The following is a 21,182-nucleotide window of genomic DNA, read 5'->3' as shown; positions in this document are numbered from 1 at the left end:
CAACACACTTGTGAAAGATGCATGCAAAAGTTGTGATTACTAGGAAGTGGTAACATTAGGTTTTGGTTCAATTACTACATTCACAAAATGGTATGAAAGGTGGTCTCAAAAAAGTGAGCTGAAAATTTAATGAGAAATACAATGCATATTTTTCATGCCGCCCCTACTCCCTACGCTTTACGAACCTCCCAGAAAGTAGGGTCCCAGGATGGGAAAAATGAAATGAAATTCTCGGACTCTTCTCCTTGCTTCAATGAGATGATAAGAGTGGTACTGGGACTTCTTGATGTGGGATCTCTCTTCAAGTAGTCCTGTGAGGGTACAAGATTATGGAAACATTAAAATAGAATAAAAATTTCACATATCGAGTAGTAATAATTGTTTAGGTATGAAAAAGATATTAAATGTGATATGATTATTCAATGTTGTTCATAAGTTCATAATTCTCTTGCCAAAATACCTTTTTCAACTGGATTAGCTCCATATAAGTTCCTGGTTTTACTCGTTCATTAAAAAATTATCACCGAACAATTATATAATTACAAACTTAAACAACTTTCTGAAATTTGTGATTTGCTCTTACCTCAGCCAGCTTCACTGCTCCGTCCTTCTCTTCTGGTGAGGATTTATCTCCAATCCATACATATATCTCATCACCAACATCCAAAAGCATCACATCATCTTCGTATAAGTCCTTTGAATTGCAAAAAAAAAGTAAAATTTAATAACTGTAATTCAAATAAATAAACATACATTAAGCCATTTAAAGAGAATGCATCCATGAAAATTTTAGTAAAATTAAATGCTTATTGTTCTTCAGTAGTGCCCGCAGGAGGGGTAAAGATGAATTTTGTAGGTTCCCTATGTCTTAGACCAGTAGTCACCAAATGGTAGACTGTGGTTTGTTTTCAGACCTCTTATCTCTTTCAGTTCAGAAATTAAAGAATTGTAGTCAAAATGCATCTTACTATTCCCAGTAATTGAAGTGCTGTTTGATCTGACATCTTTTCTATGTTTCTGCCCCTCTTTTCACTTTCAAATTCCAATTAGGCTGTCTAGTAACTATGTACTCGAGGCACTCTCTCTCTCACCTTATTAGGCTATGTATTGCTGTGTATATATTGTGTGTCTGGTGTTTTAACCTCTCATTTATCAGTAATAGTAATCGCTAAGATCTAATCAGGAGATGGGGGAAATTATATTTATGGGTTGAAAAGGTATTCTATCCATGGAAATCTGATGACAATTTAATCAATTTGTGACTGCCATAGACTGAGCACCTTTTTAGAGACACTTGTTTAATGGAAACAAACAGCACATATCAATTCTGGGAAATAGAAACTGAGTTATGAGAGAAATTGGGAATTGTTACTACTGGGGTGCAAATATTTTTCTATCCCAATTCCAGATATGAAAAAAAAAATTTTCTCTTCTATGAAGACACCAGAATGCCTTCCCTGCTCATACGTAGCAAATTGCATGAAAATTAGAAGTGCCTTGATTGTGATTTTTTTACCTCTTGCTTGAAGTGACCAATTTCTTCTATGCTTGTGCGACCTCTTGTGTCAATTTGACAATGGAAGAGTCTAGGTTCCAGTTGAGGAGTATCTTTCCCAGAAAACTCCTTTGAATACTCCCCTTGTCCACCAAGAGCCTCCCAGAATTCTTCTGGCTCTTCACCCTCAGGAACCACAATAGGATCACGGCCAGGAGAAACAAGGGCTGATGCATTGACAGCCATCTCTCGCTCCTCATCAGAGCAGCCCTGAGAAAACATAAAATCATGTTTGACATGAATCCGAATGTTGTGAAAAATTAGCCAGCCATAATCATAATAAATTTCTATCATATGGAGTAGTAGTAGAGATTTTGTAGATTACAGATAAGTACAGGGAACCTTTCACTTAAGCTTAACACTTATAATTCATACATCCACTTTATTTACCTTGTGAACAGTATTTTTAAATGCATAAAGAGTTCTTATGTAAAATGACCAGCAAAAAATTCCTGGATATAATAATCATGATACAGAATCTTCTATTTGATAAAATATTGCCACGTGTCAAAATAAGAAATTACAACCGAGAGATGAATGGTAGATCAGTTTTTTTGTATTATCAAGCTTGTAATTGTTCTCAGAAAGAGAAAGTCTTGATATTTTGTATGAATCTCAAAATTTGAGGGAGTATTTCTGACAGTTATCTTTGAAAACCCCCTGAACTCATCTCTTCGTGAATAGTCTAAAAAGTTATAAACTACTTTGCAAGTCATACAAATTATTTACAATTTAATACAATCCCTGATGTTTAAATTACCTGTCCTTGCCAGATGTAAGTGTTGGTAGGGGTTTCAAGAACATAGGCATCGTCAGAGTTCAAAGATGCAGCTACCTCAGGTACCTGCTCTGCCCGTGTGTCATCAGGGCATGTTCCACGAACCTGTTGAAAGTAACACACCCAGTTACAAGAGATGACCACTATCCTAAATCTATATTTGTAAGCTAATATGTATGCAAATCTGAGGGCAGAAAAATAAGAATGGAAGTGATGCATATTATACATGAAATTGAGGAGTTTGAAGAAAATATTATGGTAGGGATAGATGAGGTGCCTTAAATAGTTAGAGGGGAAACTATTTGGCAACACTTTTAAAAAAATATAAGGAATCAGCATTAGTTTGAGAAGATAAAATAACAACAGTTCCCTGGTGATTGATGGAAAGGTAGAAGAGAAGAGGAAGTATGAGAAATTGATGGAGACAGTGATGGTGGATGGAACCTCCTCTTTGCTCAATACCAGATGATTATTACAAACTAGGGATGGTCAGATCGGAAACCTAGAATCCAAATATCCATAAATATTGCCCTTCACCGAATACTTTGGATCCAAATTCGCTGAAACCTATTTTCATTTCCACACGCAAGCGTAATAGTTTAGATCCTGAGTGCGTAATGATAAATTAGTGTTTTTAAAGAATAACTTGAAAGCTTATAAAAATGATTTTTAGTCAGCAAAATGATGGAAATGATGAGAACAAATAAATGAAAATCTAAATAGCAATCCTTTGATTGTATGTACCCAACAGACACTTCAATAATTACTTCGTTGTATAGCAAGGAACTGAAAATGCATTTGGATCCGAAAATATCTGAAGATGCGACACCTTAAATAAAGTACCCAATCCAGATCTGGGTCTGAAAAAAATCCTGGATCCTTCCATCCTTATTACTAGCTATACAACACTATACTATACACCCCTATTATATATATCATTAAAATCTATGGAAGAAGAATAATCTGATGTATTGCAGGAAGTTGAAAATTACTGTACAAGTGATTTTCAAAATAAGAAAAGAAAAACACCTTCTTATTGATGAGTCAATGAAAATCTGAATAAAAAAAGAAGAAGATTGAATAGGACTCATTGCAGCAAACATATGTATTAAACATGTGAATCAAAGAGGGGTAACAAACACTCTCAGTTTTTGTACCCCTCTCTATTTTGAAAATACTAGTGTGGATATAAAAGTAGGATGTCATTGTCCTTTTATGGAAAAAGTTTGCATTATAATATTGACCAGGAGCTGAGAGTAAGAGGTAGTGGTATATTTAATAAAATTTTCCTGTAGCTCGCTCCTATAGCCTGTTTAAATATTCACTTGTAATTGCACACTTCTTTAAGCTTGTTTGATAATACACATGACAAAGAGATGTTCTTACTCTGAATAGCCGAGTTCCATCAACATCATATGAATCATGATCATTAATGTTGCGGAATCCACTGGCATGCCCTCCCGTAAGGATGATCATCTTTCCTGAAAGAGAGAAAGATATTTTCAACCATTGGCAACTAATGTCAAAACATAACTTTTATTTTAGTGCAGCCATATGGATATGATATTCATTACACAAGCAATACATCTTATGGATGTATTCAGGTCTACATACATATACACGAATTCCCTGTAAAAATGTATACACAGGGGTGATTAAAGGGGGTAAGATTACCCCCCAAGAGAATACTGTTAGTTTCACGATTCTGGGATGCTTAGTTGCTAATTGGCCATTAGCTCATGCTTAAAATATGGATAAAAAGACAGGCTAGAAAATATATATACCCTTAAATATCCTCAAGAAGTGCCTAGGTTCATTTCCTTGGGGTACCCTGACTTGGACGGCCTTTCCAGAAAGTTCATTGTCCAGTCTAACAGTATGGATAGCAGCTGCAGCTCTCTCATCATTGGTGCTCTCATTACCCTAATGGAAATAATTCCAATTTTAATCCCTAGCATATATTTGAAGTATTTATTGTGACTGGTAGGAAAGAGAACATTAGTAATGACAACTTTCCTCTTCAGTTGTCCATGAAGTATTTATAATTGAATATTTTTAATTTTTCTTGTATAGTTCTTGTCACTCACTGATTGTGACCATTTTAGGAAATCTTATCTGAGGTAAATTTTTATGACAATAGAAAAGTTTCTTTGTAATTATTTTCAGATTCTTTGACAGAAATTGAAGTTTAAACAAATTGTTGGATGGAATAACATCCATTTTCCTGCATTTCATAAATTTATTTACTTAAATATGGATTGCTAGTAGTCAGTAGCAAAATCCTTAAAAATAACTTTTTTCAGGTTCAATGGAGCCAAATAAAAATTGCTCAATGGTATTTGAAAAATGTGATCTCTTATGTACAATACTTTAGAACTCACCAGCCAAAAGTATATGACATAGCCTCGGCGACCCTCTTTCTCATATTTATACTTAATGACATAACAATCTCCTCCAAAGAAGAAGCCCTTGGCATTCTCAGGCACTGGTTCCAATTCAAAATTCTTCACCATCCAAATCTCAACGTCACCACTCTGACCATCATCTGGCATGAATCCCATGGCACATCCACCGCTCTTAACCATTCGCTTGCCTCTTGAAGGACTGCGGGTGGGACTTGCTGTGCGATCTGGTACTGAGGCTGCAAGTGAGTGAAATGCACATTCAAAGACCAAATAGTGCTTATCATCTGGGTACACAAATTTGAATGGCCGTCAACTGAATGCTTTTAAGTTACAAACCGTGTTAAATTCAGCCACGTAACTTCAGTCGCCTGAAAGTGTGCTTAAAGTGCAACAATTTCATTTCAAATTTCACACTAGTAACAATGAATTATTTTTTAGACTTAAGACTTATTTTACAGAACAATTGGTTGTTGTAATCTTTTTTGTGCATTTATAATGCATTCAAAATGAGAAATATGTGATAACTGTGGCCCTTAGTATAAACATTTCATGCTCCATCCTCTTATCAAATCAAACCCTCCAACCTTATGATTGATGAACTGATATTCAAAGAATTGCTGAAAAATAGCTAAAAAGTCAGTAGACATTAAATTTAGCATTTTTATTGGTAGGTTATAGTTACTACACTGCCTGCATGATTGAATTTCCACTGAACTTCTCTTAACATTATACTTCTATTCTAAATCCATCGACAGCCATAAATATATGTAGCTATATAGAGAGCTCTATAATCAAATGTAATATACTACTGAACTCCCTGAACGCACATGACGTGTACTCAATAACCATAATTCCGAACTTATGGCTGCTAATGTCTTGGAGGAAATAGCAACAATCACATGAAAACTGTGTGTGTTGTACTGTCAAAATTTCACGAGATGAAGAATGTATACATGTAAGATGGCTAGAATATCCACTTCCATGCCATATCCATGATTACATACATTTTATAACTAATACTGAGACATAGACATGCTGAGACCTTTACTCAAATTATAAAACTAATAAAAAAAAAGTATCATGATTTATCAATGAAAATGGTAAATTCCCCCAAAACCATGGTTTAATGAATACTATGTACGTATATAATTTATTTTTCAATTACACCACACCCCTCTGACCCTGCAATGCAACTTGTGCTTGTGAGCAGTCTAGGGTGCCGTATTTTGCCCGTTTTTCTCTAAAGAAATAATACTCAACAAAATCTGTAATAAAATCTGTAATGCTCAACAAAAGGAACTAGCTTTTAAGGCCGCTATACACGGCGAATGATTTTATTTGCATGATCATTCAGCATGGTCATGCGCATGATCATTCACCTTGTATGACGGAACAATTTGCGAATGAACCTTCATGTGCATGATCATTCAGTGAAAATTAAAACATGTTCTTTTTTGCTCGCATGATCCTATGAAGGATCACGCGATCATTCGCATGATCATTCACTGTGTATAGTGGCCTTTACTGATGTCATTTTTAATTGATTTACATATTCTTTTATAATTTTCAGCTCACAAAGGAAAACAAAATAAGCATTTATTTTCTTCAGTTAGAATGATCATATTTTTAGGAATGACTACATGCGCTATGATGGATATAGGAAAGAAAAAGGCAAATACGTGAAGCAGGTTGTCTTTTGCATACATTGACTAGTGGGGCACCTTATTAAGTCAGGTAGTCGGCAATAAATGAGCATGTAAATGATTTACTGAGACCTTTATGTCATTAGTCATCACAAACTAAGAATATTTCCCTATAATATACCAACTTTCACTGTAAAATAAGGAAATTTACCTTTTTCTTTCAGAATTGCTAAATGTAAGAAAAATTTAGTCTATTTGGCAAAAAAAGTTACATTTTATTAGGGTTTCTATGTGTTGCTAGACACATTCTTTAAATTTTTTCTCTGAGAAAATAGTGTGTAAAAAATGGTACTTTAAGGAGGCCCTGAATAACGAAGTGGGACAATATTTTTACCAGCAATTCCAAGTCTTCCCATTCCCATGGTGTCTCCAGCCTCCCTCCATCCACTGAAGTACTGCTTGAAATAAGATGTTTCTCCATCTTGGACTACTCTTTGGATCTGTAACACAAAAACATGAAGTGCATATCACGTTAAAATGTCATTCTTTGTATTCTATAAATGCATACTCATGCTTCTTACCTATCCAATCTAACATATATCATATAGCTCGTACAACAACTGCATATTTACATCACTATTTTTAGTTATTATTTCAACTTCCTTCTTTCCTTAGTTGTATAAGATTATTAGACTAATTATGCAGAACTTCGGAAAAGTTTAGTATGACAAGCTTAAAATTGGTGGAAATGGTCTTAGGGTATCGTACATTAAAATCCAAAACAGTAGCATTATACTTGGAAATTAATAAAATGGGAATAAAATTTAGTTACGGCTTGATAATACAAGAACAGATTCAAAAATCATGCTCTAAAACCTAGCAGGTGAGCTGCAGCGCTTTGCAGCACACAGTGCACCAATTCACATTTGCACGTTTGGCAAGTTCTCACAGGAACAAGTTTTGGGTGACAGAAAAGTTAATTGGACATGTGGATGCATTTTAATTTACTCTGAAACTTGCAGTTGAACAATTTCTTCAATCCACTTTAGTACAGAACTGGAGGTTTGTCATAACCACTTCTCTATGCATGGCATGTAACATTACTACGTATTTCAAACGATATTTTCAATCCAAAAATTTTTCCTTAATTGATTCTTCATTATTATTGAGTGACTTTATTCTGTCCCCTCACCATACTACAGAGAAAAATCTCTGGATTAATCTTCTTATAGTTATCTTCCAATTCCCTAGGTAGAGCAATTTTGATTTTGCTAGTGGTGGCTCGCATCTCCTTCATGACAGTATTGAGATTCTCCAATCCCCTACCTTTCCTCCCCTATCCTTAACCCTGGGAGTATACTGGTTTCCAAGTCTCCTTCCCATATATCTCACTTGTCTCTGTCAAAAAGTCACTATTTACCCTGGGAGAATGTTCAAATATAAGCAAGTTGATAGAACAAAAACTTAGAACACTGTAGAAGTATTAGTACAGCAACATTTAGTTGAAGTAGATGCTTTGAGAGTAAAAGCACTCTAGAGTGAAATTCCATGTATTTCATTCCTTAAATTTTATGGAGGGATTTTCATTTGTAAGAGACTTAATCAGGGGCACTTTACAGCTATGTAACTTTAAGTGATCTTAATTCCTCCTCCCCCCTCATTATGTGTGCACCACACAGTATTAGGAGATTCTCTCCCCCCAATCAGTTGGTATCATGGATTATTCAAAACTACCCCCTAAATGAATGAAATATAAAAAAATACCTACTCTTGTCCATTGAGGATAGTTATTGTTGGCCAGGAATTGTTCTGCTTTCCTCATAGCCTCTAGTTTCTCATTCTTGGTGCTTCCTCTTCCAATCCAAACATACAGTCCAGATGTGATGGTATCCAAAATGAAGCAATCCTGGAGAAAGAAAGCCCATTTTCATTAATAATCTTTTCAATAGTACATTTATTATAAGGAAAAAAGCATAGAAAAAAGCCCTCATATAGGTTTTTAAGGTTGAATTTCAGATAGATCAAAGAGAAAATGCAAAGAAAATTAAAATCAATAAAAATTAGGCCATTTTTCAATGTTCCAAGAAATGATTACCATCCAAATGGAAGTGAATTTTGCAGAGAAAATATATGTCTTAAGGATCAAAAATGGTACTTGTAAAAGATACCATCATTACCAATTCTTGAATGGGTTAATGAGAGTTAAAGTACACATTTTACATAAAAAATAGTACACAGCAGTTACAGTAGTCTGGTTTTGCTTTTCTCTTATTGCCCACTGTAAAGTCCTTTTCTACATACAAATTAGGATAAATATATAAAGGTATTTGATTCAAAGACATAGGGCTGTTATCTGTTGATATGATAGGGTTGTTCAGGCCTTGACCTCATCAGTCATTAAACTTTGTACACTTTTATAATTGAAAATTATAAAAGCTTTGACAAATATTTAATTTTATAATTAAAGAGAAATCAAATTTCCATATTTTTACAGAATACATAAATACTTTTTGTTATTAATTTTATTTTTAAAAATGAATGCTTTATAATTGTTAAAAAAGCTTTTATGCAGTGCAATATTAATAAAGAAGCATTAGAAGTTTCCTTTCATGCAGCTTAAACATTCAGCTACAAAAAAGGTAATTCAATCAGTCATGGATTACTTTCCTTCAGCAACCACCTAAAATCCATATCCCTCTTAATACGCTTTCTTGCTGCATGCATCTACATGCCTTTATAGTGGTCCAGCATAGATTTGTCGCATATTAGAAAAAAGTATCTTTAAGATGAATGTGTAAGGTTTTGCTGTACTTAAAAAAATTTTTAAACTAACTAATAATTCTAACGGAGCTACAATGCTGAATTGCATATCTTAACCATGCATTTTTTTTATTTATAACACTATAAAATTTTGTAAAAATAGCAAATTGTCAGAAAAACAATAGGAATTTGTTTTAAAGTTGAAAAAAATACTTTTTCAATAAATATATTTCTCATGCAATAACCTTACGGTGATCCCCATTACATCAGGGGCTCCTAACATTTGAAGGATGGAAGATTGGAGAAGATTAATTTTTTCAGCATGATTATTTAAGGAATATACTAGTACTAGTTGAATATACAAACTATGGAGAATATATATATAACTGGAAAGGGTAATTTTTTACACCTTCATTGTGAGCAAAAAATATTGCAGAATCATTGATATTTTTCTGTTTTTACTTTCCTGGAAAATTTTGATTACTGTTATAACTAATTTCTTTCCTTGGATAGTTTAAATTTATTGTTTACTATAAAAGCTGGGACTTCAGAAGTTAAAGTAAATCCGAATCAGCAACTAAAGTAAATCAAGTCCATTTTCAGTAAAGAAGACAAGATGGAGAGTAGAGACACATTGATAGCTGATCGCTCAAAAATTACCACAATGGAGAGCACCATCCTTCTAGGTCAGGAGTGGTGAACCTTTTTGAAATTGTGTGCCAAAGGTTATGAATAAAAAATAAGCTCCCTTGACTTGCATACCAACCCAACCCATTGTCCTTAGTGCCCTCCAATCTCTGAATGCTGAAACGATTGCTCCCTGAACCACACTGGGCAAACATGTCAATTATAGCTTCACCAACACTGTTCTAGGATGTACATTAAGCTCCTTACGTGCAGAGTTTACAGTTTGGAGGGCTGAGCCCACTTGTTGAGTGAGGTCCTAGAGTGTCCCTGAGTTCTACTCTTCAACAGGCAAAAAGATTATTTTCATTTACTAGGTATTCATTTCCTCAAAGAAATTTATTCAGATAAATAATTGAAATGCTCATGCTAGGGAAGATGCATGCTGGACGTAATTACAATCGTAATATTCCAGCACTTAAGGGTTTAATTATGCATGCATGGGCACTTCTGATTTTAGACTTCATTTTTCGCACTTCTTGGTGCTGATTTGCACTGAACATTTGTCTACTCAGAATCCTAAATTTTCCAGCTCCTTTTTAAGTAATGACTTCATATCCTCATTACAAACTATTTTTTCTAGAAACATATACATAATACATAATTAACTAGGTATAATGTATTACCTTAATGACATCCAGCAGAGAGATTTTTATGATACTTAAATTGGAATTACAAAACATTTAGGGAATAAATAATTTTGCCCACAACTAGAAAAGACACTTGTTGTGAAATAATTTGCGAGCTTCCAAATTTAGCCTTGGGGGAATATGATTTAATAACAGAATTTTAGAAGGAACTCACATTAGTTATTAAAGTTGAAAACAATGTTAATTTCCCCATTCCCATCTCTTCAAAGACATTATTTACTTGAGCACCACACATAGAATGAGCAAGGGTATTAGGAAAGAATTAATAAGTCTGGTTTACACATTAATTAAACACACTAATTAAAGCGCTCTACTAGGGTTAATTCTATGAAACAAGGGAATGATTCACAACTTTACCTGTTCATTATCAGCCTGTGATGACAAAAAAGAATGCTTGTTAGAAATTGACAGTGAAAACTAACACACACAAATAAATCATCACACTTCAGAAACATTCAACAAAACATGACAGTTCAAAATGAAGTATAATGTTGGAATAAATGTTCTAGAGGAATTTAGTACTTGTCAACTTCAAGTTTGAATGAGTGGATCTGGGATTTTCCTTGAGGTAAGATGCAAGCTGAAAGTTATGAAAAGGGGCTTGGGGTGGGAGGATTTCCTATAAGAGGTACAGAAGTCAGAGATGGTGAAATTAAAAACACAGCAAATAAAAATATTACTATCTACTGAATATTGATTTTTTGGAATATAACACATTATTCAGAAGGTACCGAAGGTTTGGCAGATATTTTCCATTATTAATATACATCTCTGAGGGGGCCCAAGGGCCTACCTACCATGGGGGGGGGTTGAAAATTCCCAGATTGTATACATTTTAATATGCGGACAGTGTGTTGTGAGTTTAAAGCTTCATTTTTGCCGCCGAGAGGTCATGCAAAGCCACTATCTCAAAATTGACCATTTTTGCTTTGTCAACATATGCTGCGTAAGAAGACATTTTTCACTCTCCATATTTCTCTGTCTATATATATAGTTCAAATATTTCATGGTCACATCAACTGCATTTTTTTTTAATTCTACACACATTTAATTTCCACTTAACTCATCGCCAATAATATAACAACTTCCACCTTAATATATTTGAGTTAAGGTTGGGCAATATTGTATATAAGTTCAATAAGTTATCTTAGCTTCAATGGCCAATTATATACTATTTTGATTTGAACATAGGAATTGCCTATCATGCACAATGACACTCCAATACTAAAATACAGTGTGTTTCAAAAAGAATATATGCATTTCAAAGTATAATTAGGTATGTCCCCAAACTAGCGATCGTTGCGCCTTGGTTGTTTCTGACAACTTCATTTTTGAACAAGACCGGTACCCCCTCACTGGAGTCGCCAAGTGCGTGAATATCTGAGCAAAACTCCACCTAACTGTTGGATTGGTCGTCAAGGAGTTGGCCACTTAGCATTTCTCAGCTGGGCTCCATGGTGACAGGATTTGACACCATGTGACTTCTTCCTGTGGGGTTTCGTTAAAGACAACGTTTATGTACCACTACTCCCACAGAACCTGGAAGAGGTGAAGAACCGTATCCGTACTAATGAATTTGAGTATCGATGTGATATTGTTCCTGTCACTGATGGAGGACATATTGAACATCTGTAATCTAAACTTGAGAGCTTCGTAAATCTGTGTGTAAAGTTTCATATTCGTATGTCTTAAAGTTTTATGTACTGTAATGGTTCAAGCCCCATTACAGTGCATTTCTACTCGGCGCATTTTCTTCCCTACCAGTTTACCCGCTCTTTCCACGACCTTTCCCAAAACCCCACCCCCAGACCATGGCCCATGGAGGAAGGCGTGGATGAGTAAGAGGGGATGAATGTGTTTTCGCCGATTTTTGTATGGTTGTGTGTGAGTGTGTGTGTGTGGGAGGAGGGGAGCTCGGGTTTTTCCTGAGTGAATGGCGTGTTACTCCCCCTTTTTTGTTCATTGTGCATTACCCCCACCCCAAGTTGAGGGATAATAAAAGGTGGTGCGCGAAAGAGAAGCGAGAGAATTCTTAAGTGAATGTCGGGCGGAGCCTATGCCCAAAATCTGAGTGCGACACACGGCATAGGAGACAAGGGGCCCAAACATCATTTCAGAAAGATTGATCTGAAAGAAGAATCCCCCCCTGTCCGAAGGAGCAAAGGACCAGCTGAAGAGGACGCATTACCTCCGTTCCGGATGCAGCTTCCTCCAACAAGGGAGAAATGAGTGCAGTAAATGGAACGAGAGTTTGTTGGATCCAACCTGGTCCAAACTCAGACAACGATAAAGTAAGATTGTAGCTATCCCCCCCCCAAAAAGCCCCCTCGTGTCTCCTGCCAAGCCGTGTTAAGACAAACAGTCATGGAACGCACCCATTACATTAGTGAAAGTGAAATTAATCACCAAGTACAATTAACGTTCGCACCCAAATTTACATTCGTCGGGATGGACTATCATTTATCTCCCCAGTCAAGAAATCATTGAAATTGTGTCATATTTACGGGTTCACCACCGAACTTCATTTTGTTCATATCATTTGCTATATTGATTTTCATCTCGAAACCAAGTTATATTGTTGCTGTTTTTTTTATTTATTTATCATTGATGTTTCATAAGTGGCTTTCACCAATTCATATTTCATTAGCGTATAAGAGGTTTTTTTTTTGTTTTTGTCATATGCAACCTTATTTGTGTGAATTATATTTTGTTTAATTGAAAGTGTTTGAGTGAGTGTTTTGTCCTGATTCCTCCACGGATCTCCCCAAGGAAAATATCCTTCGCCCTTCCTTTCGCCCCGTCCGTTTTCCTTCCCGTAAATGCGTGTTGGACGAGTGCATCAGCGCCCGAACGTCACCCATCAGTTTGAATCGGGAACCCCCCACCCACAATCATCTTCAAAGATGGGGAATATTTTTTTATTTATGTGAATTACGAGAAGTGAGTGGCATAGTTGTGTCCCGTAGGTCCCATGCGGGAGGGATCTTCGCGGATTTGTACATTTCTTTTTATTTTTGTGCGACGTCTCCCCCTATTCTATTGTGGTATCCGGGAGAGTCAGGGGTGGGATGCCACAGTACTGTAATATGTAATGTAATGTAGTATGCATTCAAAATACATATATTCTTTTTGAAACACCCTGTATTGAAGGTATGAGTAAATTATTAAAACTGGTAAATTCTAAGTAAAAGAAAAAACCTATAACATTTACTCATCGCTTACAGCAGATGAGTAAATATTACTTTATCAATAAAAAATATTACACAGAAAAATCATACAAAATATAGAAACTCATGCTTTCTGTCCATATTAAGATTGTAATTCCATGCAATACAAAATACACCCATTATTCTCTTGCTAGATACAGCATGGACACCACTCTGGTTTGCTCAATTCCAGCCAAAAATATTTTTCACAAGCTTTTAGGACCCATGCTCAATATCCAGAGCCAAATACATAAATGAAGCTGTATTGCATACTTACAGCAGTTAGTAACATATTTTGATGGAGAGGTTTCTCAGCAACTTTTTGAACCACCATACTTCCGCTGGCATCACTTATTTTATAAAGGGTAACATTATTCTGAAATAAAAGGCAAGAGGTAATTCAAGAAAATTAATAATTCATGAACTCATTCAATATTACCTATTTTTAGTAAAATATCCAAAAAGAACAAAGCATAATGTATTTTTTATATTATAACTAGATTTATATTCAACAATAAATAAATAATTATATCAAATACAAAATAAATATCCCATTAAAATAGTCGAAGAAAGTTACATCAGTCTGCCTTTCAAATTCCAAGTCATCCCCTCCTTCAGACTCTGGCGCTATGGCAGATGGGCTTCCTGATCCCAGTTCGGTAAAGAAACGATTCCTCTCGACTTCACTTGCATGTTCATCTGAAAAGTTGAATAAGTGAAAAGAATGATTTGAACAGCATTGGAAAAGAATTACCATCAGTTTGCAATGAACTTCAACACACCAATTATTAAAACCCTGGCTCGACCAGCATGATCTTGGTCACGAATCTGATTTGCTGCAGCAATTGCTTTCAGTCGTTCTGTCCTCTTGCTGTTTTGCCCAGAATACACAAACACTTCTCTGCCTGCATCGAGGATAAAGCAGTCTCCCTTGTTCATGGACGAAACATCCAAAGCAACCTGAAATTTTTTTAATGCAAGAGCATAGGTGAATAGAAGTAATTTTGTTTTTAGAGATCTCTTAGAGTTACGAGAAATTTTTTGATTTTCATTATTTACTCTTCAAATGGACTTCTCAAGAATATCCTTAGACCCAGTATGGAAATTTTGCATGGCTTCATCAATGAGTGAGGAACTTGTTATTTGTCTGATATCAGCTGCCATTATAATATTCTAAATTTAATTCATAATTTTTAAAATATTATATTTTTTCTTTCCTTACAGTCCTGGTGGGGAGAGTGATCACATAGTGGGCTGAATGGTTAGTTTAAAGATGAATTTTCTATTAGGTGACCTTCACCCTCACCCATCCAAATGAATCTTCTGATAGAAGCACTTAAGAATGTGTGATACTGTATATACGAGAGCTGAGAAGGCTTCATTATAAAATATTTTACTGTTCTATTTAAGCAACTACTCTTTAAAATATTAGCTTAATTTATATTTTGATCCACTTCTAGAGGAGTCAATTAAGGGAGATTTTGCTCACCTGTCGAACACGGATATTTCTTTTGCCCTTTACTTGGAACAAGCGTTTCTCTACTGCATCAGGATCTACATGGCGAAATCCACTTGCAACACCACCAGGTAGATAGCGTACACCTATGGTTAAGAATGCAAGTTACTTGATTATTGAAACCGACTAGTCATCTTAAAAATTAAATATATTCAAAGCTTTTCTCATCCATTCAACGCTTTTGATACTCATGAAATGACTTTAAAATTACACTTTAAGTATTGCTAAACATAAATAAAAATTACAAAGCAAGGCATTCAATTTATAGCAATGGTAGGAAAATCCACCAAACAGTTTAACATTTAATGCTTCCAGCTACCTCCATAAGATGTTTCAAGGTATGGATAAAAATAATCAAGTTTAAAATTCCCCAGGGCTGTACTCTTGCTGGGCAAAACAGGGGGTTTGGGAAGTTAGACAAGAGAAGTCAGCAGGGAGAAGTACAACATTTGAACTAAAAGAACAATAAAACAAACACTCATGCAAGCCCACTTACTTGCCTAGCAGATTTGGTAAGGGAACAAATTTCCGCTAGGTCTCAATCATGCAATCAGGCAAAAAATACAATTAAGAAATGCACACACACGCTCCTCGCAGATTTGCTCTAAGGAACAAAATTCCACAAGGGACACAACCATGTGCAAACACAAGTTTGGGAAGCTTTTGCTTACACCAGTGACCACTCACAAAACTGAAATAGCCAGGTTGGCCCAGCATGTGAAGCCAGTATGGCCAAAGGGAATTAATTCTTTCAACTGTTATGCAGCCATAGATCGTTCATTCTAACATCTTATAAAAAAATTAAGACATAAAGGATGCCTGACCCTTTAAGGTAACAACTTTTGACAAGCTAGAGGTAAATTTTATGAAGCCACTAGCAGGTGCTTTCTAAGTGAAATGATTTCTCATTTGTCTTGACAATTTAGCATGTAACATAGAGTTATTTTCAATGCTGCACACAAAAACAAAAAATTATAAGGTGCACACAAATATTATATTAAGTAGTTATAATACAGATCGGAAAACTTTAGCAACAACATTTGATGCAGGTTAGGCTTTTAACCTGACATTTTTTAACATTAAATATTAACTATAACCAACCTGATGGGAAATGTGAAAGGAAGAGGTTTGATTCATGATCTTGCACTTCTCGATATTGCACAGGAGCTCCTCCTAGAGAATCGTCCAAGTCCACAGAAAGCATTGCAGCTGCTCCAGCCTCATCTTGAGATGTCTGATTGCCAAGCCAAAAGTGTATGTCCCAGGAAAGCTGTGAACCTCTGCCCTGCTGCTTGGTCTACATAAGTAAAGAATTGCATAATTAGCTGCTTTTCTTAGCCACCAATTTCAAAACTGTATAAGTCTCATCATAATTATGATCATCATTGCTAGGGATGGACTGATGCTGGATTTTTTTTGGACCCGGATCTGGATCCTTGATTTTTGGAGCAGGATCTTAGGATATTTTCAGATCCGAATTAATGTTCAAATTCCTGCTATAAAACGAAGTAATTATTCAAGTTTCTACCAAATACATACAATCAAAGGAATGGTTTTTAGATTTTCATACACATTTTAATACTTTTGCAGATAAAAATCATTTGTATAAGCTTTCAAATAAATGTTAAAGAATAATAAAATCTTTACATGCTCTGGATCTAATTGTTTAGCTTGTGTTTGGAAATAAAAATAGGTTTCAATCTTCGGATAAACCATTGACTGAATTTTGATAATCGTCACATAATTTTCCTCTCATTTTGTCACTTCCTCATTGCATATTGACATGTGTTTCACCCACAAATGCTTCAGTTGTGGTTAGGTGGATTCTTCACTACCCCACGATAGTTTCACATCACTTGGCACGCACATGGTTTTTTTTATGTCAGTAAAAATGTTTCCACAAAATGAAAGACATTTTTATCGGTATATCATGAAATTAAATTGTAACTGTCCAATCTACAACATAATTAAAAAAGTATAGAACACCATTAGCATTATATGTGACCAGTTGCCAGAACAGAATGAGACGACCATCGTTTAGCCGTCGTGTTTTCGCGCACTTGAAAATTTTCACTTTTCATTTAATCGCGAAAAATAGATATCATCATTTAAAAATCTAAAAGCGTGAAATGCGTACTCCAGGAGTAATAATATTTTGATTTAGGCAATAAAAAAATAATAGGAAACCACTCTATTGCCAAAAACTATCAATACATCTTCAGATCCAGTAATTCACTCACCCAGCTTTTGTTCACCAGAAACGGAGAACTGAATCAGGTAGGAAGAAAAAGGTCAGTGGGTGAGATGGGGTAGGGATGAAACACGTTCTCGTGCAACTTGATATTTTCCATTGACGATAATGATTTATGGACTGTGTGGTCTCAGAAAGGAAAAAAAAACATCAGAAGCCCAGCCTGATGAAGGGTCGAGGGTGTTTTTTTTTTAACCTGCGACGTAGTCACTTTTGACCTGGTTATTATCCTCTGGAGTTGAGATTCTCTGATGTTTGTTCAATCTCTTGGAAAGATTCACACTATGTTCCTGTCGTATTTTGCCTTCAAATTTTCCACGGCTAAAATTCTGTTGCATAACCCCTACAAGAGCTTTTAAACGAAATGGTTCATGAGCAGGACAAGCATCACAGTGCAACGGCACATGTGAAGAGAGGATCAGAACTCTTTCCACTCCCTCTTATGGGATGCTGCATTCACTGAAACATAAATTTAAATTTTCGGATCCGGATCCGACACCTTCAGCAAATTTGGATGAAGTATCCGACGAAGGGCAATATCTGTTGATATTTGGATCTGAGATATTCAATCCGACCATCCTTAATCATTACCATATTTTTTAATGAGCTAAAATTTGCGGACAACCTCAAAAGATATATTAGGTCTTTCATAAAAAAGCTGTCTTCATATACTAAAATAAGTGCATAGAACAAATATATATTAGAATCCTAAAATTGAAAAAATTGGTTCTTTTTCTGCAATATATACAAACATTTGTAAATCTAACAGTTAACCACCAATTTATTCTGGTAGAGGAATCAAAATTGAGTAGGACGGTTGAGCAAGATTTCCAAGGTTTCATCTTTCATCAAGCTGAGAGTAACAGTATGACTGAGGCCTTATGTGTCACGTCCTTTCCCTTTCATCAGTTACAGCTGACAATTACTCTGTTGCACATGAAAACTACATTGGCTTTAACCAACAGTTGGCAATAAAGGGTTAGTTGCTATAAGGTGCCCTTTCTTCTCCTATTCTCTTACCTAGCTCCTCTTTTCTCACATATTCATCCATTTTGTCTTCTGCACTTTCCTCCAGCTCCTGGTTTATAAGGCTTCTTTTATGCTTTACTTATCAGCTTTTCCAATGGTCCATGCCCCTTATCCATTGAGTGCCACTGCTCAGATGTTTGGTTTTTAATATACTGTTTCCTCGCCTCCAGTTTGCAAAAAGGTGTGGCCTTATTGTTAGGAATGTCATCTTAGCTGGGGTTATTTGATGCTTGAGTCTGTCACGCTATTTTTCATCCCCTATAACGGTACTCTTAAGGTAGGTGAATGGTTCCTTTTGATCTATTACTCTCCATTTAAGATGGTCATTAGCCACTGTTTTCTCCCTTCAACATACAAGTAACTTGGTTTTCATCTTATCAATTTTCATCTCGTATTCCTGTAGTGCTTCTTCAGTGAACTCTGACTTCACACCAAGTGGTATTGCTATCTAATTTTTTAAATTCTTTAGCTTAGTACCCTATTGAATTACCACACTTAATGTTTGTATTCATTATAAGAACCTCAAGATAGTCAAGGATTTTAAATTTCAATTGATAAATTTTGAGATTAACCTTGACAAAAATAGATAATAAAGTGCAGTGATCTAGAAAAAATTCCATTAAACTCTAATTACTGAGGATTCAACGTCTTTTGACTCACTTCTCCTCGGATGGCTTAAACAAAAGCAGGGTCAGCTGGTATGAGGAGCTTAGGTCTGGAGTTTAACCAAAAAGCAAAGGTTAAAAATTTCTTCTATGATATTACAGTCTTACACTGGTTGTCAATGTGTAACTTTTAGTATAGCAGTGCAGCTGGAATTCATTATCGTCCATTACAATTTGGATAGGTCGAAGGACGGTAGGGTCAAATGACAGAATACTATTAATCTAGACAATTCCTTGCTGCCTTTGATCATTCTTCAGCTTACCACATTTCTCTTTGAGCACACATGCAAGCAAAGAATGTGGGAGCTAAAGACTCAAATCAGTTGAAAAATATAATTTTGTAATCAATAAGTAATAAATTTTTGAGTTTTTAAAAATACATGTTGCTCAGCAATCAAATCATAAAACTACAAAATTACAACGATTGATTTATATCAAATAATTCTTAAGAATTGAACTTGTATGGCACAGCAAGTAGGTACTTACAAAGAGAACTATGTATGAATCCCCAGTGTAGAACTTTCCAAAGTCTTGTCTTGGGTAAGCAACAGCAGAAAAGTTCTGAAAAATTAGAGGATAAATTCATTTAACTTTTAGAGGTGGAATAACACTGAAAAAAATTATTTAAAACTGGATCACATTGACTTCACAGTAGTTAAAAACATAACGTCTTAAATTAGCTATTTATAAATAAAAATTAGCTATTTGTAGCCTACAGAGGAGTTAATAAAATCATGTATAATTATTGCCCTCACAATTTTTTAAGACTGAGATTTAGTGGTACACATATTAATGTAATCAGGAATTATTCCAGGAATCCCATTTAACTAAAAAAAATATCACCTAGAATTGAGAAAAATACAAGTGACTTGGCAGAAGGGCATGCAGCACTTAATGAAGCATGGAGCACAGTGAGCCATTGAACATTTTGGAGGTAAGGCTCATAAAATTAAATGCGGTGGGTTGCAAAAATACAATTAATATAAATTAGTAAAAATGTTGGTATAAATAGGTAAGGATGCCACCCACCACAGCACTGAAATAAGTATTTTAAAGAAATACACGCAAAAAGTTCGAGGAGTGGGATTGAGTCATCTGTTTCCGGGTGTTTTAGTCATATGGGTTAGGGCACGGTTGGACAGAGTCATCAAGCCAAAGAGAATGAATACTTCTACTTTATGTAATATCACCATTAATGAATGGAAGCAATGTAAATAGAGCAATATAATACATAATTTTAATTTGTCACAATCTAGTACAATGATTCTGTCAAGACACTTTGATTTTCTTCTTGGCTCAAAAGCTGGATTGTAAGCTGCCAACTGTAAGCTGTTATTACCGTTTCATCTGCAGTAATTTTACTAGCAAAGGAATTGGCAAAAATCTACACTTTACCTTCACACAAAAAGAATGCTATTCTTTTGAGAGTAAATTGCTCAGCTCATTAAACTATAAAAATGGGTAAGTATAACAGTTTATTCATCTGAAGAAATTTTCTGAATCGTATGAGTTAAGGTGACCAGATGTCAAGAGGTGAAATAGAGGACAGCACACTATAGAAAAGGAGCATAAAAGGAGAAAAAGTGGGACACTTAAAAAATAATGACTATTTCATAATTAAGAACAATAAAAATTTATTAGCACTATAATGTTGTATATTTTTCTGTGGATCTAATTTTTTCAAGCAATTTTTTGCTTTTTTAATGGAACTCTTCATTAATTTTTAATGAGGCAATGTTTAATTTGTTTTTCTATAAGCAGTCCACTGAGATGAAATTAGAGAAAATACCCTCCATTTTTATTGTGCCCTGGTATGCTGAAGAAATATCCAGAAATTTTGAGAAGTTCTGAATGGCTATTAACAGATTTATTAATTATATAATCATAATTTTCAAAAAGGAGGATATTTTCTGATTCCTACACAAATCCGCCCGGACACCGGACAAACATCTAAAAATGAGGACAAATTCGGATTAATCCGGAAGTTTGGTCACCCTAGTATGAGTTGAATCTGTTTGGACATAAACTGGAAACGAAACA

General features: G+C 35.1%; 1 protein-coding gene across 2 annotated transcripts in view; it reads right to left on the bottom strand.

Moving 5' to 3' along the window:
• LOC124157328 (gelsolin, cytoplasmic) overlaps positions 1-21,182 on the bottom strand; it is a 47,107-nt gene that overhangs the window by 6,130 nt on the left and 19,795 nt on the right. Inside the window, exons 3-18 of one of the 2 annotated variants that reach the window (XM_046531962.1) lie at positions 19,629-19,703; positions 16,299-16,494; positions 15,171-15,283; positions 14,464-14,641; positions 14,259-14,380; positions 13,959-14,057; positions 10,833-10,847; positions 8,150-8,287; positions 6,776-6,881; positions 4,715-4,974; positions 4,118-4,256; positions 3,720-3,814; positions 2,316-2,438; positions 1,517-1,765; positions 584-694; positions 186-311 (exon numbers count right to left, since the gene is read on the bottom strand). In XM_046531962.1, the coding sequence (XP_046387918.1) occupies positions 186-311; positions 584-694; positions 1,517-1,765; positions 2,316-2,438; positions 3,720-3,814; positions 4,118-4,256; positions 4,715-4,974; positions 6,776-6,881; positions 8,150-8,287; positions 10,833-10,847; positions 13,959-14,057; positions 14,259-14,380; positions 14,464-14,641; positions 15,171-15,283; positions 16,299-16,494; positions 19,629-19,703 (2,145 nt within the window). The remainder of the gene's footprint in view (positions 1-185; positions 312-583; positions 695-1,516; positions 1,766-2,315; positions 2,439-3,719; positions 3,815-4,117; positions 4,257-4,714; positions 4,975-6,775; positions 6,882-8,149; positions 8,288-10,832; positions 10,848-13,958; positions 14,058-14,258; positions 14,381-14,463; positions 14,642-15,170; positions 15,284-16,298; positions 16,495-19,628; positions 19,704-21,182) is intronic. The other variant, XM_046531963.1, reaches the window with a different exon arrangement.

Source organism: Ischnura elegans, chromosome 4 (genome assembly GCF_921293095.1).
Source record: "Ischnura elegans chromosome 4, ioIscEleg1.1, whole genome shotgun sequence".
In the NCBI taxonomy this organism is placed as follows: Eukaryota; Metazoa; Arthropoda; class Insecta; order Odonata; family Coenagrionidae; genus Ischnura; species Ischnura elegans.
Note: the sequence above shows the minus strand (reverse complement) of the source record. Positions and strands in the feature narration are given on the sequence as shown.